Source organism: Bison bison, unplaced genomic scaffold (genome assembly GCF_000754665.1).
Source record: "Bison bison bison isolate TAMUID 2011002044 unplaced genomic scaffold, Bison_UMD1.0 scf7180017864390, whole genome shotgun sequence".
In the NCBI taxonomy this organism is placed as follows: Eukaryota; Metazoa; Chordata; class Mammalia; order Artiodactyla; family Bovidae; genus Bison; species Bison bison.
The window spans coordinates 1,509,419-1,520,152 of NW_011494962.1; the positions used below are offsets into that span (position 1 = coordinate 1,509,419).

The window sequence follows — 10,734 nt, forward strand, 5'->3', positions numbered from 1 at the left end:
AGGTACTCTGCATAGAAGTTAAATAAGCAGGGTGACAATATACAGCCTTGACGTACTCTTTTCCTATTTGGAACCAGTCTGTTGTTCCATGTCCAGTTCTAACTGTTGCTTCCTGACCTGCATATAGGTTTCTCAAGAGGCAGGTCAGGTGGTCTGGCATTCCCATCTCTTCAGAATTTTCCACAGTTTATTGTGATCCACACAGTCAAAGGCTTTGGCATAGTCAATAAAGCAGAAATAGATGTTTTTCTGGAACCCTCTTGATTTTTCCATGATCCAGCGGATGTTGGCAATTTGATCTCTGGTTCCTCTGCCTTTTCTAAAACCAGCTTGAACATCTGGAAGTTCACAGTTCAGGTACTGCTTAAGCCTGGCTTGGAGAATTTTGAGCATTACTTTTACTAGCATGTGAAATGAGCGCAATTGTGTGGTAGTTTGAGCATTCTTTGGCATTGCCTTTCTTTGGGATTGGAATGAAAACTGACCTTTTCCAGTCCTGTGTCCACTACTGAGTTTTCCAAATTTGCTGGCATATTGAGTGCAGCACTTTCACAGCATCATCTTTCAGGATTTGAAATAGCTCAACTGGAATTCCATCACCTCCACTAGCTTTGTTCGTAGTGATGCTTTCTAAGGTTCGTAGTGATGCTTTCTAAGGTTTCTACTTGACTTCACATTCCAGGATTTCTGGCTCTAGGTGAGTGATCACACCATCGTGATTATCTGGGTCATGAAGATCTTTTTTGTACAGTTCTTCTGGGTATTCTTGCCACCTCTTCTTAATATCTTCTGCTTCTGTTAGGTTCATACCATTTCTGTCCTTTATCGAGCCCATCTTTGCATGAAATGTTCCCTTGGTATCTCTAACTTTCTTGAAGAGAACTCTAGTCTTTCCCATTCTGTTGTTTTCCTCTATTTCTTTGCATTGATCGCTGAGGAAGGCTTTCTTATCTCTTCTTGCTATTCTTTGGAACTCTGCATTCAGATGCTTATATCTTTCCTTTTCTCCTTTGCTTTTCACTTCTCTTCTTTTCACAGCTATTTGTAAGGCCTTGCCAGACAGCCATTTTGGTTTTTTGCATTTCTTTTCCATGGGGATGGTCTTGATCCCTGTCTCCTGTACAATGTCATGAACCTCTGTCCACAGTTCATCAGGCACTCTATCTATCAGATCTAGTTTCTAAATCTATTTCTCACTTCCACTGTATAATCATAAGGGATTTGATTTAGGTCATACCTGAATGGTCTAGTGGTTTTCCCCACTTTCTTCAATTTAAGTCTGAATTTGGCAATAAGAAGTTAATGATCTGAGCCACAGTCAGCTCCCAGTCTTGTTTTTGCTGACTGTATAGAGCTTCTCCATCTTTGGCTACAAAGAATATAATCAATTTGATTTTGATGTTGACCATATGGTGATGTCCATGTGTAGAGTCTTCTCTTGTGTTGTTGGAAAGAGGGTGTTTGCTATGACCAGTGCATTCTCTTGGCAAAACTATAGTCTTTGCCCTACTTTGTTTTGTACACCAAGGCCAAACTTCCCAGGTGTCTCTTGACTTCCTACTGTTGCATTCCAGTCCCATATGATGAAAGGGACATCTTTTTTGGGTGTTAGTTCTAAAAGGTCTTGTAGGTCTTCATAGAACCGTTCAACTTCAGCTTCTTCAGTGTTACTGGTTGGGGCATAGGCTTGGATTACCGTGATATTGAATGGTTTGCCTTGGAAACGAACAGAGATCGTTCTGTCATTTTTGAGATTGCATCCAAGTACTGCATTTCGGACTCTTTTATTGACCATGATGGCTACTCCATTTCTTCTAAGGGATTCCTGCCCACAGTAGTAGATATAATGGTCATCTGAGTTAAATTCACCCATTCCAGTCCATCTAGTTTATGACTATAACATAGATATTAATATTTTGTTGAAGGAATAGAAAACTAATGGTTGATATGTATATAGGTTCAAATTTCATAATTCTCATTTGATGCATAAAGAATGACTTTCCGACAGAGCTTTATAGATTTGAGAATAAGGAATCCAGGATGGTGTGCAGGTTACAAATATGTGTGACTATTACACAGATTAAGCTGAGGTGACAATCTTCTCCCAAACCTCAATATTCTAAACCAAGAAAAGATCTGTATTCTGCTGCTTTCTTAAAGCACTTTGCTTCTGTTTTGTTTACTTGTTTTCTTTTGTTTGCTGGACAAATTGTTTATTGTTCCTTCTGCTTTTAATTACATTCAATAAAAATAGCAATGATAAAAATGTTATCACACATTAAAATATTATTATTTCTAGACCTTTTGATTATGATTCTTGGTAATCCTATCTCTGTTCCATTTTATGTATCCATCATTACTGGTCCACATCATGAGTATCAGTCAAAAAGAAAATGAAGTATCTGGAAAAGGAATCAAATAGGCAAGAAAAATGAAGAAGCAACCTCAAAATCCTCATCCAAGAAATATTCAATAGGCAAAAAGTTAATTTTAACAGCCTTAATAGGCAAGGTTGAGCTAGGGAAAGACCCAAAGAAGAACTTTTCTGTTCTTGAATTTTTACTTTCTATTTCCTTCTTATTGTGGGCCAGCTGTGGTCACAACTATCTGCTGATTAACATCCTAATGTCTGAAAATCCTGTTAGCATTCCCTGTTGAGGGTTCACAGTAAAAATGTTAAAAGAGGCAAAGAAGTGCAGTACTCCTCCTTTTACCTTTTAAAGTCTTGAGGACCACACTCCTGGGCTTCGCAGGGTTCCCAGTGTGTATTGTGGTGCGATAGATGGCCCCATAGCTACCACTGTGGATTTGCTCCAGAACTTCAGAGAGTTGTTCCCGGGGCACCTGCAGCTTAGCCAGGACTTGTGCAGAAGTTCGCAGAAGGCTTTCCACCGAGGTCTCCTCAAGTGGTACAAACACAGTTCCCCCAGGTCCTGCTGCTTCCTGGCTTAGGTTCCCAGATGGAGGCACGTGGGCAACACCTAAAACAAAGAGGTGACACCAACCAGCTTTTTTCTGGCCCCATGGACTCCAGGAAATCAGAACCTCAAACAAACCAGCAAGAAGTCCCTTCAGAAATTTTCTCTCTTGGGTCAATGTGAGGTACCTTCAGGTGCTTCTCAATGAACCAGCATCAACACAAACCTTGTAGAATATATGTCATAATCCCATTACTTCTAAGGCAACTTAAGATGGACCTCTGAAAACTGGTAAAGACATTTCTGTTCAGTCTTTCTCAGAATTCCAGTTCAGTATGAGTAGAGTCTAGAGACAATTCAAAAAGCTACTGAATATATCTTCAGACCACAGACACCTAAAGTAATGGTAACTGCGAGGGGAGCTATCATTTGAGTCAATAAAGTGACTTTCAAGAGCGAAACAGAGGTATGGATAAGTACTCGGCTCTAAGCTAAAGTTATTCTTCTTCCCTCAAGTTGTCCCCAAAATCAAATTATTCCATATTTCCCAGAGTCTCAATCAAGAAAGTCTTGGATTTCCCTGGCAGGCCAGTGGTTATGGGCTTCCCTCGTAGCTCAGTCGGTAGAGAATCTGCCTGCAATGCAGAGGACCTGGGTTAGATTCCTGGGTGGGGAAGATCCCCTGGTGAAGGAAATGGCAACACACTCCAGTATTCTTGCCTGGAAAATCCCATGGACAGAGGAGCTTGACGGGCTACATACAGTCCATGGAGTCGCAAAGAGTCGGACATGAGTTAGCGTGTAAACAACAACGTTGAAATCGGTGACCCTGGAACCAAGTGAGATAATAAAAGAGTTACAGGAGATGAGGCCAGCAGAGAGGACTCTGATCATGTTAGGCCACTGAAAGAATTTAATCTATTTTTCATTCTAAGATGACAAGCTACTGGAGGTTTCATGCAGAGAATTAACAGGGCTCACTTAGGCCTTAAAAGAATCATTCCACTGCTCTGAGGAGTACAGACAGTGAAAGGATACAGGCAGAAGCAGGGAAACTAGGTAATGGTGTATTACAATTTTCTATGAGAGGTGAGGGTGACTTGAGTCTCTTTTGAAGGTACAGTTAAACAGGATTTGCTAATAGATTGGATACAGAATGTGAGAGAAAGAGGAGGCAAGGACATCTTCAGATTTCATTTAGACTTCATTTTAGATTGAACACATAGTGAGCTGGGCTTGCCATTTATTATGACAGGGAAGACTATGAAGAGGAAATTGTGAGGGGAATTTCAGGACTTTTGTTTTACACATGCTATATATTTTAACTGTGGTGCTGGAGAAGGCTCTTGAGAGTCCCTTGGACTGCAAGGAGATCAAACCAATTAATCCTAAAGGAAATCAGTCCTGAATATTCGTTGGAAGGACCGTTGCTGAAGCTGAAGCTCCAATTCTTTGGCCACATGATACGAACAGCCAACTCATTGGAAAAGACCCTGATGCTGGGAAAGATTGAATGCAAAAGGAGAAGGGGTTGACAGAGGATGAAAGGGTTAGATAGCATCACCAACTTAATGGACATAAACTTGAGCAGACCTGGGGAGAGAGTAGAGACAGGGAAGCCTGGTGTGCTGCAGTCCATGGGGTCACAGAAAGTTGGACACGACTTAGTGACTCAACAACAACAACAACAAATAAGAAAATCAGGATACAATTTAGAGAAGGAGAAGGGATCCACCACTCTAGAGATTCATATCGCTGTCAGAATTTTTTTCCCTTCTTTTTTCTCTGAGTTTTCCATTCAAGCTGGCTCTCTTTCATCATATGCTCAGTGGTACTCCAGAATAGCATGCTATCATCTCCTACCTAGTGCTTCAAAGACTATTATGGGACTTCCCTGGTGGTCCAGTGTTTAAGAATTTGCCTACCAATGGAGGGGATATGGGTTCAATCCCTGATCCAGGAAGATTCCACATGTCACAGGGCAACTAAACCCATGCGCCACAACTTCTGAGCTTGAGTGCTCCACAGCCCACGTTCCGCAACAAGAGAAGCCACCAGAGTAAGTCCGTGTACCACGACGAAGAGTAATCCTTGCTGGCCAAAACTAGAGAAAGCCAGGAGCAGCAGTGAAGACCAGAACAACCATAAATAAATAATTTTTTTTAAATCATTAAGAAAAAAAAAAAACTATTATTAAGGCTACTCCTTTACATCAGAAATTCCAGAAGCACAAAGTAGACGTGGAATGTATTATAGAGTAAAATGTCATCCTTCGAAGCTCATTACAAAGCCTTTGGCTTTATCCCCAGGCTTCCTCCCCAGTCCTTAGACACTCACATGGCCAAAGATTTGATGGTGCAATAGGACAAAGAAAACAGAAAGAGGTTACATGAAGCCTCTCTTGCCTTCTCTTCTTTCAGCTAACAAGAAATTCTGAAATTTCTTGTTATATAAATATATGAAATTCATATATTGAATTTCAACTCATGACATTCCTAAGAAAGGCTCACCTGTTGCTCTTAACTCCACAGGAGGGGACCCATACCATCTATCTCATCAGAGTCCTTGAGATTTGAGCTCACTGAAGGTTGGGTCTTCTTTCCTACCATCTCCATCTTTCCCAAGTCACTGCCCAGCCTGTTTGAGTCTTACCTCGAGGTCCTGGAGACTGCCGTTGGGCTCTCTGTCCTCTGATAAAAAGCCACAGGATGACACCAAGGAGGATGAGGAAGGTACCAACTAGGAGGGTTGGGATGATGATGATTTCATACTGCTGTTCCCGGATAACTAGGTAGGAGATCAAGCAAGAAGAGATTGAAGAAGCCCCCGAACCGGACTCCCCCGCCCCTGAGTCTTCAGCTCACCGTATGTGACATGATTATCTCTTCCTTCTGATCAGCTCCCTGATCTGAATCCCTATGCCCCTGTTTCTCAGCCCAGCCCTGTGCCTCCTCTCTCATTTTTCCTGCTGAGATGAAAGTGCAGTACATCTTTATCTCCCATTGCCACTCTCCCCTACCCTGCCCGCCTCCTTCAAAGAGAATGGTCCCTAACACCAATTCCTTTCTCAGCACTCTCTTCATTTTATTAGAAATCAAATGATCTTTCTTCCAGAATCTCTTCAGATCTTGTGCGTCCATGCTAAGTCACTTTATTTGTGTCTGACTCTGTGCGACCCTATGGACTGTAGCCTGCCAGGCTCCTCTATCCATGGGATTCTCCAGGCAAGAATACTGGAGTGAGTTTGTCATGCCCTTCTCAAGGGAATCTTCCCAACCCGGGGATCAAACCCGTGTCTCTTACGTCTCCTGCTGTGGCAGGTGGATTGTTTACCTCTAGCGCCACCTGGGAAGCCTTATTCTGAAGCCCTCTTCAGATGTTAATCTCCATCAAAAATCAGAGGACGGATCTCTGTATCACCTGTACTTACTACACAGCTTGTCACTGAGACTGCATTCCAACAGCATCCGCATCACGCCCCTCTCATTTCCCATCACAACGCAGTGGTCCACTCCAGCGCTTGACCCCTTGAGGACGCACAGAGCACCACTGAAAATGATTCCCAAGGCTTGAGTTGTTTTGACAAAAATAAAATGGAGCACACACAGAACTTTAAAACACCTCTCCAGATCACTGGTTATTAAGTATCTGGCTAGCTGGAACTCTCTGAGCCACCAATTCATCTCTATCTATCTATCTGATATTCGAACGGGAAGAAATTGTTTCTTCCTGCCATTTTCATTTTATACAGCTAATCCAGCCTTGATCTGGTCTGATCCTTTCATGCCGTTGTTTCTAAAATTATTTTAAAGGCTCCCCTCCTGCCCTAGACTCCTGCTCTGATGGTCAAGTTCACAAATGATATAAAATTGTGGTTCATGGGAACAGATGTGGGAAAGATTTATCTCCCTAGCAGTCCTTAAGCAGGTCTAATTTTCTTTTTCTGTGTATCTCCTAATTTTTTAAACAAAACACTTAATTTCATTTTTATACAAACCTAATTCAGACCATGAACAAATAGTTGGTGGATTTCAAGAGAGATGAGTTATACACTTGCTTTCCTTTGACATACCCACCCCAACCCACCCCCCACCCCCACCCCGCCACTGCATTCACACTACTAATGAACAGACAGCAGCTATGAATAAAACTATTTAGTTTTGCAGCTCTCGAAGCTTCCTCTGTTCTTCATATAAAGATAGATACAGACACTCATTCTTACCAGGGTATGGGTTAAAGAAAGTGTCAGTGCTAAGCTCTCTTCATTTTTTTTTTAAACAAAAAGTAAATATATTCATGATTCAAAAATAAAACTACAAAATGGTATACCATGAAAATATTTTTTCTACCCCGTCCTTCTCCATCTATCCAGTTCCCAATTCCCCTTCAAGTAGTATATAGTTACCGGTGTCTTGTTAACCTGGCCAGAGATTCTTTTTATTGTTATACTCTACACCATCAGCATATGCTGCATTTAGTCGCTTAGTCATTTCCAACTCTTGGTGACTCCATGGATTATAGCCTGCCAGACTCCTCTGTTCAAGAAGATTCTCCGGGCAAGAATACTGGAGTGGGTTGCCATGCCCTCCTCCAGATCTAATTCCATATTATCAGCACATATTTCCAAAAACCCAGTTCTTTCTTTCTGAAGAGAACTGGTGGTTACCACTCTTCCATATATGTAAAAACTTAATTTTGCCCTTGGTTAACATAATTCTGTGGCCAGCAAAGCCAAAGTCTTTAATTCTGATTGGTCTGAAACAAATATGGTGATTTCCCACTCTAAACAGGTGACCTCGTTCTGTAAAGATTTAATCACAAGGTAAAATTTAGAAAATCAGAATTGTAGCTTATATGATATTATACTATATTGTACAGTATGACATTAGTCATCTTATGCTCCCTTCTGTTATATCACATGTTTTGCTTTATTATTGATACTGCTTGCATATGTGTTAATTCACTTCAGTTGCGTCTGACTCTGTGGCACCCTGTGGACTGAAGCCCTGCAGGCTCTCTTCTGTCCATGGGATTCTCCAGGCAAGAATACTGGAGTGGGTTGCCATGCCCTCCTCCAGGGGATCTTCCCGACCCAGGGATTGAACCCACTTCTCTTACATCTCCTGCATTAGCAGGTGGGTTCTTTACCTCTAGTGCCACCTAGGAAGCCCTATTATTGATACTAATAACCACTAATATCCTATCGAGGCAGAGTGTCTCAATTCTGGAAACAAATATGCAAAGAAACCTCCAGCCAGTTGAATCTTCTTTTCACTCTTCCTGGAGCTCCATGAGTTTGTCTGAGGGAATGAAAATTAAACAATTTCCTTACAACTCAGAAGACAGACAGGTGTGTGACTGGTTGACAGAAGCCTAAGTCAACAGAGGAGTAGCTAGGAGGAACATCCCAGAGAGAAAAGGAAAGTTTGATCGTCTTATCTGTGGGTTTGCACATACTGAGGGATCTATGAAGTTAATGAATTGTAAGATAGCAAAGTCCCTCTGATCTAGTTTGTGAGGCAAAAAGGCAAGGTGAGAGTTCCCACAATTCCACAAGACCACATGAAAGGGAAAACACTCTGTAAGAAACAGCAAGCCTTGAAAAAGGGTGGAGAGAACAAGGTCCTAAAAATAAAACGTTAGCTCAGCCAGGACAATCAAACATAATTTGAAAACGTCATTCTGATTCTTATTTTCCTTTCCACTTACTTCCTTTTCGGTGCATTATCAGAGGTAATTATTTTTATTCAGGGAGCAGCCAGTTAAACGAGTTTGACTCTGGGAAGTCAGTCCTGTGAGTACCTCTCTTACCACACACAGGAGAAAGAAAGGGGAAGGTGGCAGCTCCAGCTCGTGAGCTCTGCCCAGAAACCAAACTACACACCCACTGACACATACTTGAGCACAAAACATAAAGTCCTGTGTATGTGTCCCCACATAGAGTTGCTCAGGGTGGAAACCCCTAATGACAACACATAGCCATGCACACCTATGTCCAAAGACCCAAGTCCACGCTCATACCCTTTCACTTAGACGTCACACTTACACAGAGCATTCACCTTTGGATGCAACGTGACCTTCTATGTCATTTCCAGAGCAAGGTTCTCACAATCAGTTTTATTTGATCAGCCCTTTGTGAGCTTCCCTGGTAGCTCAGAGGTTAAAGCGTCTGCCTGCAATGTGGGAGACCTGGGTTCATTCCCTGGGTCAGGAAGATCCCCTGGAGAAGGAAATGGCAACCCACTCCAGTATTCTTGCCTGGAGAATCCCTTGGACAGAGAAGCCTGGAAGGCTATCGTTGATGGGGTCGCAAGGAGTTGGACACAACTGAGTGACTTAGTCCAGCACACACAGCACAGAATTTAAAGACACAGCTTAATAACAAGTAGCAATCCGATGAAACTGGACACTGGAGCAAGGAGATAAACCTATATTCTGTTGTTGTTTAGTCACTAAGTCATGTCCAACTCTTTGAGACCCCATGGACTGTAGCCCGCCAGGCTCCTCTTTCCATGGGAATTTCCCAGGCAAGAATACTGGAGTGGTTTGCCATTTCCTTCTCCAGAGGATCATCCTCACCCAGAGATTGAACCTGCCTCTCCTTCACTGGCAGGCAGATACTTTACCACTGAGCCATCATGGAAGTCCAATAAGATATATAAAGAAAGATATATATACATATATATATATGTATATATATTAGATCATAGGAAAGAGCACCTGCTTGGACTCCCTTCAGTGACTCTCTTCAGTTACCTTCTACTTAAAGGACTATCCATTTTGTTGCAACTGGTGGAATTTCATTCTTTTTAATGGCTGAGTAATTATTTTATTGAAGATATATAAGCATGCGTTTCTGCAAATAAAGTACTCTTGTTTCACTCAAGACTTGGGTCCCCCGCGTCCTTCTTTTCATTGACTCCAGTCCCCAGGTCCCAGTCTGTAAAGACCATAACAAAATAGGAATTTGCTCACAAGGCTATGGAGGCTGATAAGTCCTACAATCTTCCACCTGCAAGTTGAAAACCAGGAAATCTGAGACCGTAATTCAACCTGAAGCTGGAGGCCAGAAAACAGGGGTTATAGCGTCGGAACTCCAGATTTTCCTTATGCCAACATCGCATGGTCTTAATCACTGAGGCTTTGTAGTATGTTTTAAAATAATTAAGTTATGGGGATTCCCTGGTGGTCCAGTAGTTAAGACTCAGCATTTCACTGCCAAGGGTCTGGATTCAATCCCTAGTTGGGGAACTAAGATCCTATAAGCTGCTCAGTGTGGCCTCCCCTCAAAAAAAATGCAAATTATTAACTGAGTCCTACAGCTTTGTTCTCTTTTTGAAGATTGTTCTGGATACTTTCAATCCCTTGTGTTCCTTTTTAAATGAATTTTAGAATCAACCTGTTGCTGCTGCTGCTGCTAAGTCGCTTCAGTCGTGTCTGACTCTGTGTGACCCCCTAGACAGCAGCCCACCAGGCTCCACCATCCCTGGGATTCTTCAGGTAAGAATACTGGAGTGGGTTGCCATTTCCTTCTCCAATGCAGGAAAGTGAAAAGTGAAAGGGAAGTCGCTCAGTCGTGTCTGACTCTCCGCGACCCCATGGACTGCAGCCCACCAGGCTCCTCCATCCATGGGACTCTCCAGGCAAGAGTGCTGGAGTGGGGTGCCAACCTGGCTATCCCTAAAAAAAAGGCCATCTGGAATTTTGGCAAAGACTACATTGACTGTATCTATCAACTTGGGAATATTGTCGTCTTAACAATATTAAGTCTTTCTACTTCCTATGGGATGTATTTCCATTTATTGTGTTCTTGCTT

The 10,734-nt window shown here is 42.3% G+C and overlaps 1 protein-coding gene across 3 annotated transcripts in view; it reads right to left on the reverse strand.

The window, feature by feature from the left end:
• Positions 1-10,734, reverse strand: part of STYK1 (serine/threonine/tyrosine kinase 1) — a 55,232-nt gene that overhangs the window by 12,553 nt on the left and 31,945 nt on the right. Inside the window, exons 2-4 of one of the 3 annotated variants that reach the window (XM_010858669.1) lie at positions 6,349-6,486; positions 5,571-5,705; positions 2,715-2,981 (exon numbers count right to left, since the gene is read on the reverse strand). In XM_010858669.1, coding sequence (XP_010856971.1) covers positions 2,715-2,981; positions 5,571-5,705; positions 6,349-6,412 — 466 coding nt within the window. In that variant the 5' untranslated portion in view covers positions 6,413-6,486. The remainder of the gene's footprint in view (positions 1-2,714; positions 2,982-5,570; positions 5,706-6,348; positions 6,487-10,734) is intronic. The other 2 variants (XM_010858670.1, XM_010858671.1) reach the window with 2 other exon arrangements.